Below are 21,727 nucleotides of genomic sequence, written 5' to 3' on the forward strand. Positions count from 1 at the left end.
AAATCTTAAATGAGATTTTTCATCCTAAAAAATCAGTCAACGTTAAACAGCTTCAACTCAAAATAAGTAGGTATCTATCTCAAATTAATTTTATTGGCAATGTTTTTAACAAAATGTAGGCAAAAATTATCATTTTTAGGTCATTTTTATTTGTTGTTTTATCAGTGGCGTAGCCAAGGGGCGGACGAAGGGGGCCATGGCCCCCCTTGCGAGCGAAAATTTGAAAGAAAACATGCAAAAATGGACGTTTTTTTGTTGTTCAGACCCATTTTTTCTAAAAATTTTCGCTCTCGTTTCGCTCGAGCAGTAATTTTGCCTCCCTTATCATGAAATCACCACACATCACGATAGCTAGGTTTCCAGAAAATTACCCCTCATTTTGATTTTTCATGCCTAAAAATCTGGTTTTGCCCCCTCCTTGAGAAAATCCTGGCTACGCCACTGTGTTTTATTCAATTTTTGCTTTTGTCAAAATTTCATCAATTTTTAAAAATAAATCTTCCTTATTTTTATGCTAAATTTCACATGTTTTTTTGAAATACACAAGTAGGTAGGTACCTACTTCATGCTATTTTCGCAAAATTTCATTTATAATTTTGACAATACTTGATTAATTTTTCATAATTTTCTATAATTTGTTGATACAATATATTTTGAGCGTTTTCTGCGATATTTCTTTTCACTCAACGAGATAGTTCATGACATTTTAGCAAATTTTTAGGCAATTATTGCGAAGTTTGCTCAATTATGCTGATTTTTCATCAATTTAAGGTGGGTAATGTTTACAATACTTACCTAACTAAAAAGCCAGTTTGAGAAATTTCAATGCAAATTTTTAAAATTTTTTAATAATTTCTCATTATATAACCTCGGCGACTTTGGAAAAATAGCAATTTGTACGCAATGTTTCAATAATTTTTGGTAAATTTAAAATAATTTTTATGCCGATTTTAAGTTTTTATGATACTTACAGCACATATGATTTTTTCACAGTTTTTCATTATTGCAATATTTGCTCAATTTTTGTAATGTTTCATCAATTTTAACTATTTTTATGACATTTTGTAGGACTTGTACTCAATTTTTTCTGAAAAAAAAGTAACTTCAGTAACCAAAAAAATCTAGAAAAAGAAACCGCAAAAGTGACGCAAGTATTGCATCATAACAATGACCGTTCTGGTTTTTCATTTTGAAAAGTTAGACCATTTTGCAACTCGGAAAAAAATTGAGTTTTCAGCAATGTAGTCAACACAGTTCATTTTTGCAAATTTTTTATAAAAAGCGAGACTTCAGAAAATGTTAGCAAAAGGGGGGGTTCTTGGAGGAAAAAAGTGGAATTTTTTTGGAATTTAAAAAAAAAGTGAAATTTTATTAGTACCTATTTTTGCAAAAAAGCAAGAATAATTTTTGACAAAGGGCATAATTTTGACAATTTTAACAAATATTGGGGAAAAAAGTAAAACTTTTAAGCAATTTTTGAAAAAAAAAACTGAAATTTGTCGGAATTTTTGGCAAAAAAAACTACAATTTTTAGTCATTTTGCTAAAAAATCAATTTTAGAAACAGCGAGAATTTTTGACTACATATCTAAAAGCAAAACGTTGATCATTTTAGTACGAAGCAAGCATTTTTGGGAATATAAGTCAGACTTCTGGGTGATTCTTGAAAAAAAAGGTGAGACTTTTCAGTAACTTTAATAAGTCAGAATTTTCGTCAAAAAAAATACTTTTTGCAATGTTTTTTTGGTAGGCAATTAATTTTTTTCCCAATTTTAGACGAAAAAGCAAGACTGTTGAAACTTTTTATTTTGGTCAAAAAAGATATCTACCTAGGTACTTTTAGGTAAGGTAAGTAACCAACTTTGGGGGGGGGGGAATAAACTTGTTTAGTAATTCTGCTAAGAAGCGAGACTTTATTGGTAATTTTTGGTAAAAAATAAACTTTTTTCACAACTTTTGTTAAAACAGCAAGATTTTTATTCAACTTTTGGATAAAAAGATGTAACTTTTTAAAAATATTGAAATTTTTCGGAACTTTCAAGTGACAATATTTTGCACTTTTTTTCAGGAAACAAGACTCTGGCAATTTTGACGAAACATAAAACTTTTCACAATTTTTGGCAGAAAGTGAAACTTTTGGCAGTGTAGCTGGTCATTCATTTATTCGTGTAGGTAGTTAGATACACAATTTTTTCCACTTCAAATGCATAAAAAAATTCAGTTTTTGAAAATTTGTAATAAAAAAAAACTTTGATAACGAACACGTTGGGAAAGTAACCAAAAGTTACTTTTATAAATTTCAGTAACTTACAATTGAAGAGTCCACGGAAAGAACCAGATAAGTCACTTTTTTTATATAAACTTCAAAATACTCTAATTGTGTAGTGAATTTGAATTTCATAAAAGTAATGACTGGAAATATATCACACAACATCCCACAAACACAACTCGATGCATAATACGGGGGGAAAAATGAAGAGTTACGCAAATTACGTGTTGAAAAGTCACTCTTTTCGTGAAAAAATCAAGCAAAAAACCGAAAAATTAGCATTTTGCAACAACTTGAATTCGATGAAAATCGATTACCATGATGACTTAATGAAAAATTTTAGCATTTTAAATACTTATTAATGTTGAAATTTTCTTCGTTTTGCCTCAGATTTGGTCTCGGCTCATTTCTCTCCCCTCCTCTATTTTTTAAAGGCAATTTCTACTACTTATAAAAAATCAAATTTTTTCAAAATCCAAATGGATTACATTTTTTTACTCCTCAGTGTGAATTTAACTCGACCCTAAACTCATTTTTGAAAATTGTTGACTCACCTGGTTCTTTCCGTGTGATCTTGAATTAGTCATTTCAAAAGTAACCAAATGCATTTTAACAAATTTTCAAGGAGTTTTTTTTTTAAAACAAATTTATTAGGCACTGCCGATAGGCATTCTCCTACACATTTAACAATGAACTTAATATCAAAATAAAATGAAAATATCAAGTACAACGTGATAGGGAGTCAGGTCTGTACCATCAATACCATCATCCTAAAAGCAATTTTGCCAGTTTAATGGTAATGTTCAAACCAATCTATTTTAATACTTCATGAATTTCACAAATTATCAATTATTATTATTCAACTTTGAGAATTTTTGATTACCTAATTTTCGACGATTCGCTAATTTTTAGACATTTTGCTCAACTTTTGTACGTTTTTTAATATTCCGCCAATTTTCAGTAATTTTTAGAGAATTTCATATTGATTTCAAAGTTTTAAAAGTGGAATCATTTGGACATTCAAATACTTTTTTGCCGGTGTGTTAGAATTTCAAAAGGTTCAACAATGTCTCCAATTAGACCAGTTATCAATAGCTCAATTCTTGATCTAAGCTAACCTTTCAAAAAATAGTACAGTTGGCTTGTCATCAATTTTCTCAAAAAACTATCAAAACCTGATTATTTAGATACAAATTTAAAGTGCGTTTGGCTCTTTCCAACTCGTGATTTGAATCATTAGCATCGCATTCTTAAGTCTTAACAAATAAAACTTCGTTTCCTTTTTTCCAACCAAGTCTAGGTGTTCGCAGTATTCTTTCAATATCAATTTTACAAATTTTAAATGATGCTATTTTTCAGCAAACAAGCCATACGTTTCTTTCAGCAAACCAGCCATACTCCAGAAATCTATTTCCGTTCTCCTCAAACCCACGCTAGACTATCCATTCCTCATCAACACCTCTTCCTCTCAAAAATGCAAATTCAATCGAAAAATTTTCCAAATATTCATCTCTTCTTAGGGAAAATTTCGATGAGTACGATCATCAGAGCAGTAGCACGTGAATCCGACACCATAAATTTCAAAAACACTTCGCTGTTTCTTTCATGAATGGGGAAAAAACGCGAATAAATAAAACATCTCTACTCAAGGGCAAAAGTAAACATCCTCCCTCAACCCACTGATTCATTCATATTACCAAACTGATTCACTCGTAAAAGATGAATGAGAGGTTTAATGAATGAATGAATGAATCACACCACTTGATTTCTCTTATAGTACAAGACCTTATACAACCGTATCGTTTACTACATAGGTAGAGGTACGTATACAAACGAAGGCACGTAGATCAAAACACTACCGGTAAACAATCCTCTAAATAGGTAACAAAGTGGAAAAAAATACACACACGGTTGCAAAAATATATCAAAGGAAACCCCTGCGATACTACGTATACAAAAAAAAAAAAAAAAAAAAGTAGTTTAAAAACCCGACCAGGACCAGGTTACTCGCGTAAATGGGGGAAAAACAATCTGTGCAGAATCCGCAGTTCGCACCTTGGCGTGAAAACCAGTTTATCCAGAGTATAGTATAGGTAAAGTTAATTAAAAACAATTAGGGATTTTCGATGATAGCGATCAGCTGAACAGCTCGCTGTGTCCGTGTTTGCGACGTCGATGGAAAAACAACGATAATGAAAAACTCATCGTCTCGCGGGCGATACGTGTTAAGTAAGGCGGTTTGTTGGTGAACGAACAAAGTGAAACTGGCACGAGTTAACCGCCAATCAGATGATAGCGCTATTCTAAAGTAAAGGTAACTGGTAAGGACAGCAGAGGTGGGAATGTATGTATATCAAAAGAGGCGTCTCTCTCTCTTTCTCTCTGTCTATCCTAAAACCTAAAACAACAACACAAAGCTTCGCGTTTTAAATCTATCAATGGGAATTGTTATGTTTATGTTTTTAGTACGATACAAGTGTCAGTTCGCGGAGGCTGCTTCTCCACAGCAACATAATCTCTAATATCATCTCGAGCTCGGTCGTCGCGCCGGTCATTTCAAAATAAGCACGTGTCGCGTTCTCGTCTTGCTTCATACACGAGCTCTCCTCCGATCACATACGTATCTTTATCGTCGATAATTAATTAATTTTTTTGGATAATTTTCGTCAATTTTTACTCCTCCGATAACTTCGTACGTATCAATGTTTCAAGCAAACCGGTTCAATTTTTTCGTTACTTTCGTGTCAGTTTTGATTTCATCGAACATTTCGAAAGCGTGAACATTGATTTAATTTTTCTAAAAATTTGTTTTTTCTGCCTTAATTTTGCCAAACCGATCACTCAATGCAACTACCTGTAATGTCGATCAGCGCGTCCACGGACACCGGAGGACAACCGGTTACCAAAAAAAGGAAAAGGAATCTTGAAAACGCTCCTTCTGATTCGACAAACTACGAAGACCTTTGGTGGACTGAGAAAGTCATCAGTGATATTCAAAACGAGTACCCTCCAGGAGAACTGATTCGTACAGGGAATCCTTATTTTCTTTGCAGCGCTTTGCCTTCGCATTGGAGATCGAATAAAACACTGCCTACAGCTTTCAAAGTAGTCGCTTTAGGAGATGTACCGGATGGTACTGTTGTCACCATAAAGGCTGGAAATGATGAAAATCCCTGCGCCGAATTGAGGAACTCGACTGCGGTGATGAAGAATCAAGTGGCTAAATTCAATGATCTCAGATTTGTTGGCAGGAGTGGCAGAGGTGAGTGGATGTTTAACGTATTAAATTACACATAGTTTAGACCCAAGCTTTCAGCTATTACTTAGATCTCGATTACTGGAAATTTTGTTCAAATTTTTGCCATTTTTGCGGATATTTTCTCAAAAACTTGTGTATTTTTCACCATTTATCAGTAACTAATTTGCATTAGATTTTTCTTCTATTTTCTACCAATTTTAACCTATCCTACCCTCATACAGAAAATATGATTCTTATTTTTGGATTTTATTACGTAGGTATTTCTTTTCACTTTACAATGATTATTAATTGATGAGAGCCAAAATCAAACATTCGTTAGCCTAGGATTGCTAAATCACTCTTTGGTGATCTTAGAAACATTAGCATAAGTTCGCAGAAGAAGGGTGAGGGGGGATCAGGGTTTCACCGTTCTCAAAATTCTCATTAGGTATACAGATTTTTGACACCAAATTGCCTGATCCCGCGGAATCTTGAGAGAAAAATTGAACAAAACCCCTGATGCTGAATACTAAACCTGGAATTTTCTTGTCATTTCCTCATTACTAGATTTCATTCTTTATGTGTGACTTTTTTATTTCGAATTTTCTCACAATTCATTTCGAAATGGATTAGATATGTATTATGAAATAAGGATGGAAAGAAAGTGTGTGGAGGAGGGTAATTTCAAAGAAGATTGCCTAAGCTGACTATAGAAGAAATATCGAAAACTACTCAAAAAATTTTATGAGGATATTTTAGACATAAGAAACATTTTTGAACAGACTATTAAAAACCAAAGGTAGGTCATCCGAAAATTCACCACCAGGTATAATTTTAAGAATTGAATTTCATTAATTGCAAATTTTTGAAAATTCTTTTTATTGTTTAGTTTTGTTATTACTTATTATTCTTTTCTGATAAAAAAAAAAAGCGAAATTTCATCAAACTAAAGACTGAAATTTTGCTTTTTCTCTATTTTCGACCATCTTGCTTCAATTTAATGTTATTTTGGAAAGTTTTAGAGTCTTTCTCAAATTTTTTATTTTTTCAGCAAAAAAAATTTCTCATTTTCGATTAGTTGAATAAATTTATGACGATTTTGAGCGATTTTGGAATCTCTAGCAAATTTGTAAATTTCTCAGTTTAAAATAGAAAAAATATCAAAGAGCTCAAATGTAATTCAGAAAATACAAGTAGGTATATCCTCGTGATCATTTCAATCAATTCAGACTCAATTATTCGAAATCGGTTTCTGCCCTTATAAAATTGATATTTGTCGTGTTTTTCAGAAGCTAGAAAGTTCACAAATTTGACGTAAGTTACAAATGTTGGCTTTATATTTCAATTTCATCAAAATGATTTTAAATTTCATCATAAAAATGAAACAAAAGAGTTTTTGAAAATTCTCTGAAAATTGGAACATGAAATTCAATTCGTAAAATTTTTCCTGGACTAAAAGTGTAGGTGTTTCTGAGAGCTCTTTCTATAACTATTTGTTTATGGTTTGACATTTTTTAAAATTAGTTTTGGTTGGAATAATTTCTTTTTACCAGAAAAAGTGTAATGGACCTAGGAAGTATTGATTAAGAAAAAATTTCATAAAACCCAAAACAATGACTAGGTACAAAGAAGGTACATGAGACGATACCTATTTGATATTTCGAAACCTCATTGTTAGATAAGGTTATCATTTTTTTTTCAAATGAAGAGCTAACAAAAAATTAAAATTACTTTAAGAAAAAATTGCAAAAAAAATACACTAAAAAGGCGTAGGTATTTCATATTTGACAAAAACTCGTTAATTTCAGGAGAAATAAGATAACTATACAAAAATTGAAATATTTTTAAGCAGCTGAAAAAATGAACATGAAAAATTAGCTATCTAATGACTGATTGTGAATATTTTTTTTTTGAAAGTATTTTTGAATACTGCCCCAGATCTATTCTAGCAGTCAGTCCCCTTTTACCTACAGTCTCTCTCTATCTAGTATCATGCGAGCCTATACAGACACTTCACAGCCGAGTTTTTCAATTTGGAAAACACAAATTGGAAAACTACCTCTTATTAATTTTTTTACGCGTATCATTTTATCAAATACGTGGAATATGTAACCCCTATATTCGTTACCTATCGTTTGGTTGTCGTATTTTACCCCCATGTTATGTACATATTAACGTCATCATCGTCATTTCTACGCATCACACTATTCAGCCAGACTGTCCAGTAATATCCATCGAATACCAGCGACGTTTAAATTCCATAAGCATTCCAAATAATTTCAAAACGACATTATAATTTTAATGCATTTTTTTCCCTACGCGTTATGGATAAACAACGACGAACAAAGGCGACAAAACTGATGAAGGTCTTTTTTTAACGCCTATATGTTCTTTTTGGAGGTTTATTTTGCAATTTATTTCAATAAAAATTAAAATTTCGGAGAAAATCGAGATTTATTTCAACTGGCTGTACCTGGTTAATAAAGAAAATCCTACCTAATATATTTGTCAATGAATGAGTCTCATCGCTTCAAATTTTATTCAAAATAACATTTTAAAAAAGGCTCTAACCAGGATTTGTCTGCAGAAAAAATACCATCTGTAGACCTATTTGGTTCGGTTGCCAAAAAAAATTGAAATACCAGAAAAAACCCGGGTGCAGTGTCAAGTATTTTACATAGGTAGTTGAAAAATTTGTTTGAATGAAAATACCTGGGTAGGTACATAAAAAAAAACAATGAAGTCCGTTTCAAAATTTTTAGGCTAAATATTCAATGGGCAAACTAGTTACTAAATTGCGAAAATATTTTTCAGGCCTATCAATTTCTTTTTTTACCACGAGGCAGTTTTTCTACACCCAAGTCATTAAAGCTTTCGAGATGAAAAAATTTTCATAAAGTTTTAAAAACTTGGATTTTCAAGAATTGAAAACACAATTTTTTCAATGTTTGTAGGAATAGAAAATTCTCAATATTTGATTGATTTTAGAAAAAAAATTCTCAATTTTTCACCCAGAAGATTAAAAAAAATCTGTGTTTTTCGAAATTTTTCACGCTCAATTTACGTCGAGTAAATTACATTAATTTATGAATTTTATTCTGTGATGAGTCGATATGTGAATTATCGTACCTAGGTATATTTATTTCAGAAGAAAACGCTAAAAAAGTACCTAAGTAATTTTTCGAGAACCAAGGGGTGTAATTTTCTTGAAAAATGAAGATAAAAAGACATAAATTCAATTACATACAATTATTTATTGCATAATTATGCATGAATTTCATCTTCTTAGTTGAAAATCTCACATCAATTTGATCTTTTTAATTAATCAAAAAAAGATTTTTCTTCGACTGCGCCTTCTCCGATGAATGTCCTATTCTCGGAACACCCGAATACATAACAGAGAAAATTTCTTCGAATTTGATTTTGAATCATATTGAAGTCACTCATTTTATCAAGGATTTATGACGTGACTCTTTTAGAAGATTTCAGTTGGACAGTTTTATTCGTTTTCACATTTTGCCAATTCAAATGTCTCATTATACTATTCAAAGAACTCCATTTTTCAAGGAAAAATTTCATGTAGGTTTTTACCTGATTATACCTACATAAACCTACCTAAGTTGTCCTCTTTTCTATCAAAATCAAATAAAAGCATTTCAAATATAAATTTTGTCACAGCAGAGAATTAATTAGGTACCTACTACATGGGTAGTGATCTGAGACATTTTAAAAACTGAATAAGTACCCATTTTTTTCTCTAATTTTCAATTCTCATCGTCAATTTTATGAAGTGGTGAAGAAAGAAATGAACAAAAAAAAACTAAAAGATTTTAACGCACCTCTGCTATTTTTCTCTGAACTGGTGAGCTTTCCAAAAAATTCACAGAATGTTGAAAAAAATGAACCCTCTCCAAAAAACCTCATTCCGAAAATGATGAATAATTTTGAAAATTCTTCTTCAAGTATATTTCATTTCAAAATGGAAAACAGTTTTGAGTTTTTTGAAAAAAAAAAGCATCAAAAGAGTAGAAATTTCACTTCAGTCCGACCAAAATTAAATTTGATTTTTTAAAAGAAATTTACCAACGATGCAAGAAGTACAAATCATCAAAGTTTCCACAATGATAATAAGCTACCAAAAAACAAATGGAAAACTTTGAAATCGTTCTAAAAAAAATAATTTTGAAATATTTTTATTGGACACAGTTTGCAGGTTTGAAAAAAAAAGCACTCGAGTATCCTTTTGGATTTTTTTTCACCAAAATAAATTTTTTATACAGAATCTTCTGCAACGTTTAAAGATGAACACGAAATGTTCTATGACTAAATTGTTTACTTTTAAAATTGATGAAGCCATAATATATGTATGACCTTAAATTTTCAAGCAAACCACTAATTTTAATAACTTCATTGCCCAATGAAAATGTACAGTTTTTTAAATTTTCAAGACGGACAATTTGCCTTGAAAATCTTCGATTTTTAAAAATAAAATTTTACATAGGTACTTACATACGAGTCGTATGTTAGGTTTGGTGCTAAAAATCATCAGTTTTGAGAAAGTATTTCAAAGTAGCAGCTTTTTTAATCTTCGAATAAGTAGACAATTTTGAAAAAGCAAAATCCAGGGTACACATGACCCCTTTGAGTGAATGCCAAAGTCAACGTTTTATTTTGACCATCGATGATCCACTTTTGATCGTTCTATCGCAAACCTCATTTTTTTACATTGAACATAAAAGGAAAACCAGAATCAGAATCTGAGTCTGAAAATTTTCCTATTTCGATCCAAAACTACCCCAGGTCCCACTTTCTGTTTATATTTTTCTCGATATCACTGTCCATGTCCTATCGCTCGATATTATCTAATCATCGAGTACTGCACATGACATAGCATGTAAATGTAAAACAATAATAGAATATTTATTCGAACGATATCCGTGAAAAATTCGATTATGACGGAAACCACAAAAACCAGAGCTGAAAACTGAAAGGAAGCTGTGTAGAAATTTACACGATATCGAACCCACAGATCGACGTTCATTGAAGTGATCTAACGATAGTATGCCATAGTTTGGTTATCTAATACTTCATTAATCATTATTATATTATTATCATCACTCAAGTTGATTAGAATTAGTATTAGGTTAATTAAATTCTCAAAAAAAAAAATTACTCTCAAAATTGTTTTTTTTTGACGTGAATTAGAACAGAGCTGAAAGAAATTAAATTTCGCTCTCGAAGTCCATCATTAATTACTCCAATTCTTAAAATGGATAACTCCTCATTCAAATTCATAGTGAACCTGAAAAAATTGACTTATTTTCCTTATAGAAAGCAACTGTTTCATTCTTTTTCACATGCACAAAGTTGGCACTTACGAGTACCAACAACTATGGTAGCTTTTGTTTTCACAAAAACAAACCCGAAACCACCCAATATGATAATTAAACAACCTAAATGAAAAGCGAACTCGCGGTTAAAAGTGAATTTCCAAGGGTTAAGCCTCCCTCGACTCAAACAAACGTAATTACTCGTTTCCCTTCTTTTTTTTCGGGGCAAGTGAGTATTGAATTTCACTTTTCTATACATTACCCGGGTAATATCCAGGTATAGGTACACTCTCGCGGCCAAAACAAACCATTTGAAGAAGGAAAAAAAACGATAAATGGTAATTGGTAATCGTAATTGGGGGGTTTTAAAAATAATACGGATTATCTTGTAAACGAACGTGTTAATGATGCCTTTAACCAACAGTCGAACATGTTCGATTGGTTGTACTAGCATAGTACCTATTCTTGGAGCGAGTACTTTAAAAAATTGAACAATAAATTTAAAACACATTGGGTATTTATCTTTTTAAAATCTTCCGGTATTTAAAAGTACCGTTGCGATGTTCTTGACGCGTTCTACGTTGTTGCCAGAGAATAAGACTCGAGTATATGGTGATGATTATTTTTTTCCCTAAACTTACGTGTACCTTATAGGTATACATAATCTTTCAAACATACATTATTATGTATGTACTACAACACTACAAATAAATAAAACGAAAACTCGTGTGGAGTATTTTTACGATCTATGCTTTGTTGCTGTGTGTAGTCTATATGTTCGTCTCTCGTAAAATCATCGATGGTATACGTAATGACATTTTTATGCGCAATTTTCACCATTTAAATGGTCGTAAATGGATTTAAATGACAAAGGGTGGGTATATAGGCATAGCCCGTACCTTCGATATAGAGAAGCCACGAAAGACGAAAATGTATTAGCGTTTTCGAATTTGTAATTCTTATCTAACGTATGTACGTACATACATATTACGACCTAATATACTTACCTAGGCCAGAATACACATTTATATATTTTTGGTAAAAAGCAGTAAGTTTGTACACTGGGAAAAGAGGCAGATTACATATCGATTTTGATGGAATCGACTGATCGCGCAATACCCTGGGTGATATTTTCAATGTGACGAATTCGACGACATCGATATCAAAAAGCAGCCACGTATACCTATACCTAAGAATATACTCGTAATTTCGAATCGAAACGCGATATTACATAAGATTAATGTCATTTCAAGGCGATACAGGTACAAATGTAGCCAAAATTTAAGAATTATCATGAGAAAAAACAAAACAGAGAATACGAGTGTGTCATTTTATTATTTTTATTTTTTCGAAATTCATTTAAGGATTAAATTATATAGGTTCTGCTTCGATGATATCTTCATTTATAGAGTCCAAGTTTGTATACGCGTTTTATTGTTGCATCGATTTATTACCTTCGTTTGAAATGTATTTTTAAAGATTTTTAGATTTTCTGATTTTTTTATATTTTTCGAGTATTACCATTTTCACTCTTCGTTCTGGAACTTTTATACTTATGATTTATTGGAGTGATATGAAATTTCGAAATGGGATCTAAGTGAGAGTGATTGTTATAAATCGTGTGAAGGATAAGTTAGCAGGTCCATTTATTTATTTTTCAGATTTTCACATAAACCATCAAAAATGTTGAGCCTCATTTTTACGAAAAATGAGCCGAAAATCTTATAAAAATTGAAAAATAAATTTAAAATGCAATAAAACAATTTGAAAAGATTATTAATGGAAAAAAATCGTAAAGAATCATTGAATTTTCTAAAAACCAAAATTGGTGTAAAATTCAAAAATAGTACAAAAACATACATTAAAAATTACAATAATCGGTTCGAAACACAAAAAAAAAAAATCGTTCAAAACAACACAAAAACTGACCAAAATGTATTGAACTCACATCTTTGGAGAAAGGAAGGCGGGAAAGAGAGGCAGGGGGAAAGAAAAATGCGAATTCATACCACCCTTACAGCAAAGAAACCCCAGCTTAAAAAAATTTCTGGGCATGTAAAAAAAAATGGATAAAAATCAGAATAGGTACACTTATGTGACATGAATTTGAACACATGAGAAAAAAATTAATCAGTGCAAATAGGGCTTGTAAATCGGGCACATCCCTAAAGCAAAAACTATCTCTATGAAGAAACAAAGATCTCACAATTCAAATTTGCAGGGGACTTTGGAGCAACTCAAAATGATCTGAAACTGGCTCGAATAGATTAGAGGAGGAGGCGGGGGAAGGGGAGGAGAATTGAAAATAGAGCGCATGTGAAGCAAATTTGGAGAATTTTTTTTCATTTTTAGCACAAATTTGATTTTGAAAAATTTTTCAAATTTGAAAAAATTCATTTTAAGGGGGTAGGTAGGGTTTTAGGTTTAAAAAACCCGTTTATTGAGTTATCCTCAAAAATGCATCAGAGACCTGAACTGAACTTGATTGTGGAAGATAATCCATCAGAAACAAAAAGGGACGTGGAAATTTAGTATTAAAGTTCGTAAAATTGATACTGTTAAATGCAATTTTCTGAAAAAAAATGCAATTTTCTGAAAACCTTTTTTTCCTCCTATAAGTATGTCAGTTTTCCTACTAATATTCAACGCCTATCCATGAAATATCTTGAACTCGATGTTCTCAATCTAAATATCTAATTCCCCACGAGGTAATATTTTTTGTACCAATGGGAGAATTTTCTCAGGGTTGGAAATTTTTCTTAAATTGCTCACAATTTTTTGTCTTTTGCTTTTTTGGGGGGGATATTTTACTAATATTTGAAGAAATTACCTCGTGGGACTTATAAATTTGTGTCTTGAGAAAGTAAGTGAAGAATTTGGCTGGATTAGTACATTAGGTCAGCAGGAAATTGTGCAAATGTGGTGCTGAGAAATTTTGATTTACATTTTTTTCAAATTTCTCAGAAATATCATTTTACTACTGATATTATTACTCTTTCTGACTCAACTTGAGGCATTATGACTTCGATAAAAGTGATCTATCATTATGTGGGATAAACAGGTCCAACATGGAGTATTTTTCTTATACAGCCAATTCATACTATAAAAGTAGCATTTTAGGAAGCTTGATTTTCCTACTACAATTTTATGTTTTCACTGCCCCTGATGGCTTATATCAAGTTTAGGACCCATATCACTTCATAAAATGAGGTAATCAATAAAACCATAAAAACCTTCCTACCCCCTTAAGACCAGAGATTATTGCTAATTGGATAATATTGCTTGCTTTTTTGATCCAGTGTTGTTTGGGTTCAAAATTTTTGCCCGGTAGAATACTTTTCTTATTGGATGCCTGTTTGCAAAGCTCCGTTGAAAAATCAGCAACCAAAAAAAAAAATAAATAAACTCATTTCGCAAGTTTTTGACCAAAATCCAACAAATCAGGCATCAGGAGAAAGGAAATTCATCTGACAATTTTCTGAAATTTTTTGTAAATTTTCCAATTACCATGATTTTTTATTGATTTTTCCCCAGTTTTGGAGAAAAAATTACAAAAAATCTGGTTTTTGGCATTATTACCAAAAAAACAAAAAACATGCAAAATGGGACCAAACATTACATTTTTCATTATTGACTTCTGGCCAAACATTTAGGAAACGACACCAAAAAAGTTCAAAGATGAGCACTTATGTTTCGAAAATCTGCGTATATTTCCAAATGCTGAAACTGCTCTACTCTCCACCATTCGAAAGGTCTATTTTGATTTTCGGCTACTGTATAGAGTAGAATTGAGGGGAAAATCCAAATCAGCATAGTGCAAACACTCCAGGCTCAATTTTTGACTCAAAAATGTTAAAATAAATTGTGTCGACTTCAGGTACATTTCAAGTCGTTTTGGAGCATTCAGGGATTTTTTGAAAATTACTGGAGCCTCCAGTAGATTTTTGAAACTTGAAATTTACCCAAAATTTCATCAAATGGAGTTGGAAAGCGGAAATTCATTCTGCAAACTAATTTCAATACGCTACGAAGTCGACTGCAGGTGAATTTCAAGTCGTTTTGAAGCCTCCAAGGTTTTTTTTTGAAAATTACTGGAGCTCCCAGGAGATTTTTGAAACTTGAAACTTCTCCAAAATTTCATCAAATGCAGATGGAAAGCCAACTCCGCACTCCAATTTTAACACCCTCTGAAGACGACTTCAGGTGGGTTCAAGTCATTTTAGAGCTTCCAGTGACTTTATGAAAGGTTTCGTGGCGTTTTTAGGAAAATGAAAATTTCCTAAAAGTAGCTGGAAGCTTCAAAACCACTTGAAACCACCATGCAGTCGACTTCATATTGTATTGAATAAATTAGTTTACAGAGTAAATTTCGATTTGGTAACTCCATTTAATAAAATGTAAAAATTTCAAGTTTCAAAAATCTGGTGGAGACTTCAAGTTTTTGTAAATTTTCTCGATTTTTTAAAAAATTAATACCTAATAATAAAAATGGCAAAAAATACGTTTTTTGAAAAAAGACCCTACTTTGAGAACACTTGGCTCTGTAAGGCCGAAGAGCTCAAAATTTTTCATACTAATTTTCGTTAAAATTCAGGAGATGTTTTCTCTCACAAAACCCAAAATTATAAGGATTACACGTTCAATATATTCTTTTCCAACTGGCACAAAATCCATTAAAACCCATCTCCAACACCTAAAAAACACCGACTCGGCGGTCCTGCAACATGCAGCAGCTACGACGACGAGCCGAGTATCCATTTAATTAATTTTTTTTTTACAATATCGTAAACACATTTTAATACTTCTTTTATGAAATGTAAGTACTTAGAATGAGAAAATACGACGCATACACGACAGGTTGTCGTCGCCTCGTCTCAGTCGTATATTCATACAGACGAAAAATTACGATCGTCGAATGTGTGCGGTCTCTGGCGTGTGGACTATTATATCATTCGCGAGCTTTACACTGTTATCATTTGAAACCAGTTACGACCATTTGTCGTACGTCGATTGGCGAACGGAACGTTTAAAAAAAAGAAAAACGACGCCTGAGAGAAACAAAACTGCTCCTAAGAAACACCTGTGACTATGCTGGGAATAATGGCAAGCCTTCGTGAAGACTTATGTGACATCGGAGAATCGCCATCATTGTTTTTTAGCGCATAAATTATTCAGCCACGACAATGACGAGGCAACGCTTATTACTCGAGTCAGTCGCGAGCGCGAGGCAGTACCGAAAGACTACATAGACAACAGAGTGAGAGGTATAAAGAAGCATAGCAAGATTCGTATAGTACGGTAAATGGTGCGAAACAAGGATAGAGTGATGCCACGAAGTGGGATGCTGCGGTAATTGTCGAGTTCAATTCACGTCGCGTCTTCTTTGTATTGTGCTTACGAATCAACGATTATTAATGGCGTTTCCGACGCGTCGATTCTTCCATTTTAATAACACCGAGTTAATTTGTTATTGAAACAAGTCCACGATATGGTACTTCGTTTTTACCTCCGGCGAAAGAATGGATAAATAAAGGAGTATATAACGAGGAAGGTACCGAATGAAAACCTCGGGCATTTTTTTCAACTGTTTGGACTAGAAAAAATATACTTATGTTCTTCGAAGTCTCCGAAAATGAATCAACTAGGTATCCAAAGAATTGGCATAAGCAATTTTTAAATTCCACAAAACTGATCCTCAGTTGATCAACTAATTTATCTCATCACGTTCCAAGAGAATAGTACAGGAATTCATTTGTAAAACAGTGTATACTCTGTTTTTAAACGTTCGTTAGTTGGGCTCAAATGCACCAAATTGTACAAAATTTTTATAGAAGGTAGCCTCAACTATCTCCTACATTTGCCCAAAATTGTGAGCAGTTTGAAGCTTTCATCTTTGTCTATACTTGAGAAGAAAAAATGTTCAAAACACGAAATTAACCAAAAATAAAACGATTTTTTTGATACCAATGGCTAATTTGACATACAGAATCTCAAATACCATCTTTTGAAAATACATAGACAATTTTCTCAGCTACTTCTTGGGAATTTCAATTTTCCAAAAAACACCATACGACCTCTCAAAAAGTGGCTGGAGGCTCCAAAACGACTTGAAATCCACCAGCAGACGACTTCGTAGCGTATTAAAATTAGTTTGCAGAATGAATTTTGACTTTCCATCTCCATTTGATGAAATGTTGGGAAATTTAAAAATCTACTGGAGGCTCCAGTAATTTTCAAAAAGTCGACGGAGGCTCCAAACCGATTTGAAATACACCTGCTGTCGACTTTGTAACGTATTGAAATTAGTTTGTAGAATGAATTTCGGATTTTGGAAAATTTCTGATCTCAAAAATCTACTGGAGGCTCCAGTAATTTTCAAAAAGTCACTGGAGGCTCCAAAACGACTTGAAATACACCCGCAGTCGACTTCGTAGCGTATTGAAATAAGTTTGCAGAATAAATGTCAGCTTTCCAGCTCCATTTTGGTGAAATTTTGTGAGAATTTCGAGTTTCAAAAATCTGCTGGAGGCTCCAGAACTGTTCAAAACAGTTTGAAACAGTTTCCAATCGATTTGGCATGTCGAAAATAGGATGTATCCCAAATTTCAGCTTCCTTGGTCAATGTGGTAAAATTTTGATTTTTTCTCTCAAAAATCAAAATTTTACCACATTGACCAAGGAAGCTGAAATTTGGGATACATCCTATTTTCGACATGCCAAATCGATTGGAAACTGTTTCAAAAATTCACCAAAAATCGAAAAACGCACTTTAGCACTTGAAATTTTGACAGGTGATAAATTTTTGCTTGATCTTTCGATCTACCTTTGTACAGTTTAAAAAATGTTGTGCAAGTCCTATGTTGGAACGCAAAATCTGCGATTTCGGCTGACCTATCAATCAAAATGGCCGCCATTTTTAAGTAGGGCCACTTTTTTTTTGAGTACAAGGGCTAGAAATGTTCCTTAGGACTCCCCCTTTAAGAAAAAAGTTGTTCCGGAGGATCGACGGGGGGCGGGGTGCAATTTATCCTTAAGCGGGCTCCACGACTATTTCTTTGAGGACTCGTATCTAATCTCCAGAGGCACCTTCGAAGCCGAAATTATTTCTGAGTGACTTTCAACTAAAAATGAAGGTCTCCACTCGATTGCACTGATCTTTTTGAGTGGTAAAAACGTTTGGCATGGTCTCTCACATGAGCTTATAAATATTCAAAAATTAGAAAATATACAACTTTTTGAAATTTGTGATTTTGAAATTCCTTCTAGAATAATTATTATAAAGTCACCGATTCAGTGAAGGTGCTCTAAATGACTAATTAATTCTGAGATTTTTCACTGATTTATCAATTGCTGAGTTTCAGATTTTTCGTCTTTCTCGTGGAGAAAATTCTGTAAATCAACTTCAAAGAACACCTTTTGAAACTCTAGGTACCTATTGAAATTAGTTTGCACAATGAATTTCGGCTTTCTAACTCCATTTGATGATTTTTGTGGGAATTTCGAGTTTCAAAATCTGATGGAGGCTCCAGAACTGCTCAAAACGGTCTGAAACGGTTTCCAATCGATTTGGCAGGTCAAAAGTAGGGTATATCCCAAATTTCAGCTTTCTGGGTCAATTTGGTACAATTTTGATTTTTTCCACATTTTTGACCAAAATTTGATTTTTGAAAATTCACCAAAAATCGAAAAAGGCACTTTAGCACTTGAAATTTCGACAGATGGCGAATTTTTGCATGCTCTTTCGATCTACCTTTGTACGATTTAAAAAATTTCCTGCCAGTCCTATGTTGGAACGCAAAATCTGCGATTTCGGTTTACCTGTCAATCAAAATGGTCGCCATTTTGTAAGTAGGGCCACTTTTTTTAGGAACAGGGCTAGAAATGCTCTTTAGGACTCCTCCTGTAGAAAAAAGTTGTCCCGGAGGATCAGCAGAGGGGTGGGGGGTGCAATAGATCCTTATGCTCCCCCCAACTATTACTAAAAAAATGACTGTTCCTATAAATATTTCCTTAGTTTCAGAAATGATATCTTAAAGGCCATACTGACATAAGTAGCGAAAAATTCCACCATTTTAAATTAATTACTTTACGTAAACCGCAATAAATGCGAAATGATGGAAAATATCCTACAATCAAAAATTTACTAATTAATACACAAGATACACCCTGAATCTAACCACATTCGTATACATGCACTGATTGTTTTTTAAATTCACACCCCTTCGCACTCTCTTACAATACTCGAAAGAAAAGACTGCAAACAGTAGGTATAAGTTACGATATAATACTCCACCATGGCAAAGCACAGGGGTAAAAAAAATGATTACTTTTATGACAAGTATTATTTAAACGTCAAAAAGCGAACCTCCTCCAATTTTTGACATGTTTACGAGTATATGAGAATCTCGTTCACAACTATACAAAGAACAACCTATTCGTGATTTAAAAATACTCTCGTTTTTTTCCTATCAGGGGACTTGAATTTTTAAAAAGTCTGCTCAAGGAATAAGTTACTTCCACTATTAATTCATCGATTGTTTGTCATGTTTTTTCCCCAAAACACACACAAACCGATAGATGTAGCCTATATGTATTATGATGAAATCCTCGATTACGTATATTAAAAATAGTATCCAAATCTGAATTAAATCACGAGCACAGATTGCACATTCATAGGGTTTTTATTCGCGATCACCGCCTTCGCGTTTGTGCAAAAAATAAAACTAGCTGGGAAAGGACCGAGTGGAAGTTTCCACGACTTGGCGCAATTTTTTCTACACGTGAAGGGCGTTACGATTCTTATTTATATTTGTTTGAGCTGTGGACGGGATGTGGCGATGAGCACGAAAACGAATACACAAATAAATACGAGTCGAGTACGTATGGATGGATAGGTGAAAAAAAAACACGACGACAGCTAGGCCAGTTTGGATAAATTCGATAGTATCGAGGAATTTACGGTGAATCATAGCACGTGCTTTGGAAACCAGTATAATTGTGTTAATTTTGTGGTAGGTCACGCTGAAGATACGCGCGAAACCGGTTCATGTCCGGAGATAATCTTGTTAATATACATAATAAACTGGAAGCGATTACTTAACGAGGGACTATAAGACTCTGTATTTCTATACGCGAGGTACCTACTACTAATACGATAATAATATTAGTTCGTTTGATTAAATATTTAACATACGTATACGAATTTATTCGAGTGGCGTTTCGGATTTTTTTTTCAATTCGACGAAAATTGAAATATTATGTAAAAAAAAATTTTGCCCAAGTGTTCTTTTTGAACAAAAAATAAATAAAATAAATAAAGACAGAGAAAGTAAGACATACGTATCCACATAGGTGAATTTTATTGATGAAGTGTTTCAATCTGAACACGGATCTTGATTAGATGAATCATTCTTTTTATGCAACAGATTTGTAAGATCCTTAGTACTGTACTTCGTACATGGAGGCAGTACATCTTCGTACAAGCAACGTTATTTCGCGAGACAGCAGAGATGTGTGTTCCTATAACAAGACTCATTTACACATCTGAAAGATTTTTTGTATCAGTGACGATTCAAGACGTCAACTGGCTATATTGATGACGTATTTAAATTTAAATAATACACGTAATGAAAAAGTATCCGCGAGATTTTCCTACTAAGCATACAGTAACTTGTGGAAGTTCCAATCGTATTAGACGAGTCGTTATCTTGGGAAAATTTAATCGTATCCGGCTATATCGGAAGGATCAATAAATGAAATGAGTGACTAAATATCGATGGAATTTGGGTATTTTGAATATTTCACCAAACATAAAAACATCCTAGAAAACTTCAAAAGAAGCAAAGTTCCAAATGTAGAAAAGTGAAATTCGCGACTTGTTATTTTCAATCGACAAGAAAAGCCAACTATTTAAATAAAAAAATTTTCAAGCCAAGTGTTCAAATTTGTAAAATAATTACAAGGCCTTTTATAAGCTCTAGGAGTACAAAAAATATCATTCATCCATGCTTGCAAATTTTAAGCTCTAAAATTTTGTTTCTAATCATTTTTTCGGCAGAATTCTCCTCTTCTTCCAAAAAAGATCCAAAAAAGTATAAACGTAGGCTTTACACTATCTCTAAAAACCACCCAGAAAAACATAAGGCTAAAATTTCCACAGAATTGACATCAAAATTATCATTTTTAGAAGAAAAAAAAATTCCCAAGTCTGGAACCCAGTTAATTATGATGCATCATCACATCTCAGGTAATTTTCAATTCATTCTTTCATAATAGGTAGGTAGGTAGATGATTCCTTTCCTCTTGGAATTTTTCCGTTTTCTACATTTTATGATGCAGAAAAGGTGTCACAAAAAAAATTTTTTAATCGAAAATATGAGTCAAGTAGCATTACTTAAATATTCAGAGAAGAACACTCGTAAAAATATTGAAAACGAATAAATTTTGACTTGATCATGTTTCCAACCAGATAAAATTATAACAATCTTCTTTTCATAAAAAGTTGAAACAAAAATTCTGAAAAAATGAATCAAAAATGTCAAAGTTTGAGCAAAATGTGGAAGGAAACAATTTTGGGGAGAAATAGGGAGAAAAAAGCAGGACGTGCGGGACTGCTGGAAACAATCATGGAAAAGACCCTTTTCTTCCCTCCCCTTTCCATTTGACAAGAATCGTAGAAAATTTCTCTCTTCCATTTCCGGTTCCGAGTAGGTACATTTATAGAATGAAAAAATGTCATCAAAAGATCCAATATTTGAAAAATATTTCTGTGATTGAAAAAATTGGTATCCTGCAAAAAAAAAAAAAATACAAAATCAGAAGAATTCCTTTCGGTAAAAAATTTCACACTTTTCACATTAGTGGCAATTCGTTTTAGGCCTCTCAATTGGAG

The 21,727-nt window shown here is 32.8% G+C and overlaps 1 protein-coding gene across 1 annotated transcript in view; it reads left to right on the forward strand.

The window, feature by feature from the left end:
• The first annotated feature begins 4,612 nt into the window (after positions 1–4,612).
• The window catches only part of LOC135841514 (protein lozenge-like), an 80,869-nt gene continuing 63,754 nt past the window's right edge, over positions 4,613–21,727 (forward strand). The window contains exon 1 of the mRNA XM_065358506.1: positions 4,613–5,530. Coding sequence (XP_065214578.1) covers positions 5,113–5,530 — 418 coding nt within the window. The 5' untranslated portion in view covers positions 4,613–5,112. The remainder of the gene's footprint in view (positions 5,531–21,727) is intronic.

Source organism: Planococcus citri, chromosome 3, assembly GCF_950023065.1.
Source record: "Planococcus citri chromosome 3, ihPlaCitr1.1, whole genome shotgun sequence".
NCBI lineage: Eukaryota > Metazoa > Arthropoda > Insecta > Hemiptera > Pseudococcidae > Planococcus > Planococcus citri.